This window comes from Entamoeba dispar, genomic scaffold (assembly GCF_000209125.1).
Source record: "Entamoeba dispar SAW760 scf_1105229458009 genomic scaffold, whole genome shotgun sequence".
Classification (NCBI taxonomy): Eukaryota; Evosea; order Mastigamoebida; family Endamoebidae; genus Entamoeba; species Entamoeba dispar.
The window spans coordinates 1-2302 of record NW_001852978.1 but is presented as its reverse complement, the minus strand read 5'-3'; the positions used below and the strand labels follow the sequence as shown (position 1 = coordinate 2302).

The 2302-nt window shown below is 26.0% G+C and overlaps 2 protein-coding genes across 2 annotated transcripts, besides 6 other annotated features; one reads left to right on the top strand and one right to left on the bottom strand.

The window, feature by feature from the left end:
- Positions 1-30: 30 nt before the first annotated feature.
- Positions 31-109: a sequence feature (AT_rich).
- A 7-nt stretch (positions 110-116) lies between these two features.
- Positions 117-302: a microsatellite.
- Positions 303-315: 13 nt separating this feature from the next.
- Positions 316-396: a sequence feature (AT_rich).
- Positions 397-487: 91 nt separating this feature from the next.
- Positions 488-528: a sequence feature (AT_rich).
- Positions 529-539: 11 nt separating this feature from the next.
- On the bottom strand, positions 540-1255 carry EDI_319670 (ADP-ribosylation factor, putative; the record flags this gene model as incomplete). Its single annotated transcript, XM_001734197.1, has 3 exons — positions 540-940; positions 1065-1136; positions 1252-1255. 3 exons carry the CDS (start codon positions 1253-1255, stop codon positions 540-542), a joined length of 477 nt encoding a protein of 158 aa, XP_001734249.1.
- Positions 1256-1413: 158 nt separating this feature from the next.
- Positions 1414-1454: a sequence feature (AT_rich).
- Positions 1455-1494: 40 nt separating this feature from the next.
- Positions 1495-1665: a microsatellite.
- On the top strand, positions 1665-2102 carry EDI_319660 (uncharacterized protein; the record flags this gene model as incomplete). The annotated part of the gene is made up of 1 exon (XM_001734196.1): positions 1665-2102. The coding sequence occupies one exon, from the start codon at positions 1665-1667 to the stop codon at positions 2100-2102; it is 438 nt and encodes a 145-aa protein (XP_001734248.1).
- Positions 2103-2302: the final 200 nt, after the last annotated feature.

The window sequence follows — 2302 nt, the reverse complement described above, 5'->3', positions numbered from 1 at the left end:
ATAAATGAAAAAAAGAAGAAATAAAGTATGAATAAATTTATTGAAAAATAAAAAAAGATCTAAAAATTATGATAAACAAATTATTGAATATTATGTGATTAATATTAATGGTATTGAAATAACTATGATTGAATAAATAAAAGTTATTCAAGTAGATAGCAAACAGAGTTGAATATAAAACAAAGAAATAAAATATTATAGAGATAACAAATATAATACCATCAATAAATTAATACATAAATCAGTACAAATACTCTTATTAATGAGGTTTCAATTAAATAAATAACATAATTAATAAATAACACATGGATACTCATATTTTATTCATTAAATTAATAGATTATAAAATATTTTAATATGAATATGTCAGAAATAATTTATATAATTTAAATAAAAGCACATCAAATTCATTGAAATAATTATTTGTCAATGTGTATAATAATTATGGACATGTAGAACTTTATTTCATTAAATTTCTAAAAGTATGAATTTAAAAAATTTCTTTTTAAATATTGAAATTATTTTTTTGATCAAGTTCATTACTTAGACTTAATTTGATTAGCAACCCATTTCATTCCAGCATCTAAACCACTTCCAGTAATTGCACTTGTGTTAAATATATTCCAAGTGTGATCTTTGATTGTATGTAATAACAATTTATCGGATATTTGGGCAGATGACAAAGCTCCTTCCATATCTTGTTTATTTGCAAAAACAGCAATTACAGCGTCTTTCAATTCTTGCTCTTTTAGCATTGAGTGTAACTCATCTTTAGCAACAGACAATCTGTCTGTTGCAGTTGAGTCTACAACAAATATGATTGCACTACACTTTTCATAATAACACTTCCAGTAAGGTCTTAAACTACTCTGTCCTCCTAAATCCCAAACTTTGAAATGAACATTTTCATAATCGATTGACTCTACATTAAAACCAATTGCTACACCGGTTAAACCTTAAAACACTTTTGTCTTTTCTTACAAAAAAGATCCCTTTTATAAATTTGTTGAAAAATCACCAACAGAAAGAGAAGACAAAAACTTGAAAGAAAAGTGACAACAAACTAGGCATTGTTTGAATTACCTTTCCACATTGTAATTTATATAAAATAGTTGTTTTTCCAGCTGCATCTAAACCTAATATCAAAATTCGAACTTCTTCTTGACCAAAGAGAGAAGTAAACCAAGAAAATATTTGTCCTAATCTTTAACTATTCTAAATCCATGAAAAAATAAAATGCAAATAACAAACCCATCTAATTTATGAATTAAAAGTTCTAAATTAAAAAAGTTCAAGAAAGGGAATTATGATTTCTTTCCTTTATTGTCTTAATATTTTCTTATCCATTTAGTCTCATCTGTTAAACAGTCATGGAACAATTCTTTTATTACTCCTACTGATAAGTCTCATAAGTAAAATATTTTTTTTAAATGATATATTTTTTTTCTTTAAAACTCTTTCTGTTTTCTGTTCTTGGGTTTCAGATGTGATTTTAAAGATAACAAACAACAACAAAGAGAAAAGAGGAATGAATAAAGGGAGGGTGGTTAGTAGAAAAAGGAAGAGAAGAAAAGAAAAAAGATAATAAAGAAGAATAAAAGAAAGAGAGATTAAAAGAAGAAAAAGTGGAAATGATTAAAAGAAAAACTAAAAAATTAAAAGAAATGTCGAAGTTAGTGTTCACAACAAAAGGGAAAGAACACATTATTAAGAAGAACGTCATTCACAACCTCCAATCTAGTGCTTCATATAGAATTGGAAACACACAAGTAGTTTGTGGGATTAGTACTGAGATAGTTCAAATGATTCAAGATGGAAAAGAACCACAACACATTGAGGTCGAAATAAAAAGAAGTGGATTAAATGAAGATAAATCAGCTATGATTGAGAGTATTCAGAAGTGGATAGAAGAAGTATTGAATGACAAAGATCTATTTGGGAATCGAGAAAAATTTATAGTTAGTACAGAAGACAAAGAAACAAGTTTTTACCAAAAGATTCGTTTAGTTAATTATATTATTGATGACGATGGATCAGTTTTTGATGTAGCAATTTTAGCAAGTATCACAGCATTACTTACACGTTTGTTTAATAAAAAATGATAAAAGCTAAAAAAAAGAAGATTAAAAGAAGTAGTTGAGTTGCAAGAAATGAAAATTGGATTGGATGGATTATGTTCATATGATAAAACAAAGAAATATCAACTCCATTTCAATTATCATCCAATTCCATTCAGTTTCTTTATGGAAAATGGAACAAAACAACAGCATATTTATCATTTATTCTCACAGAAACAGAAATT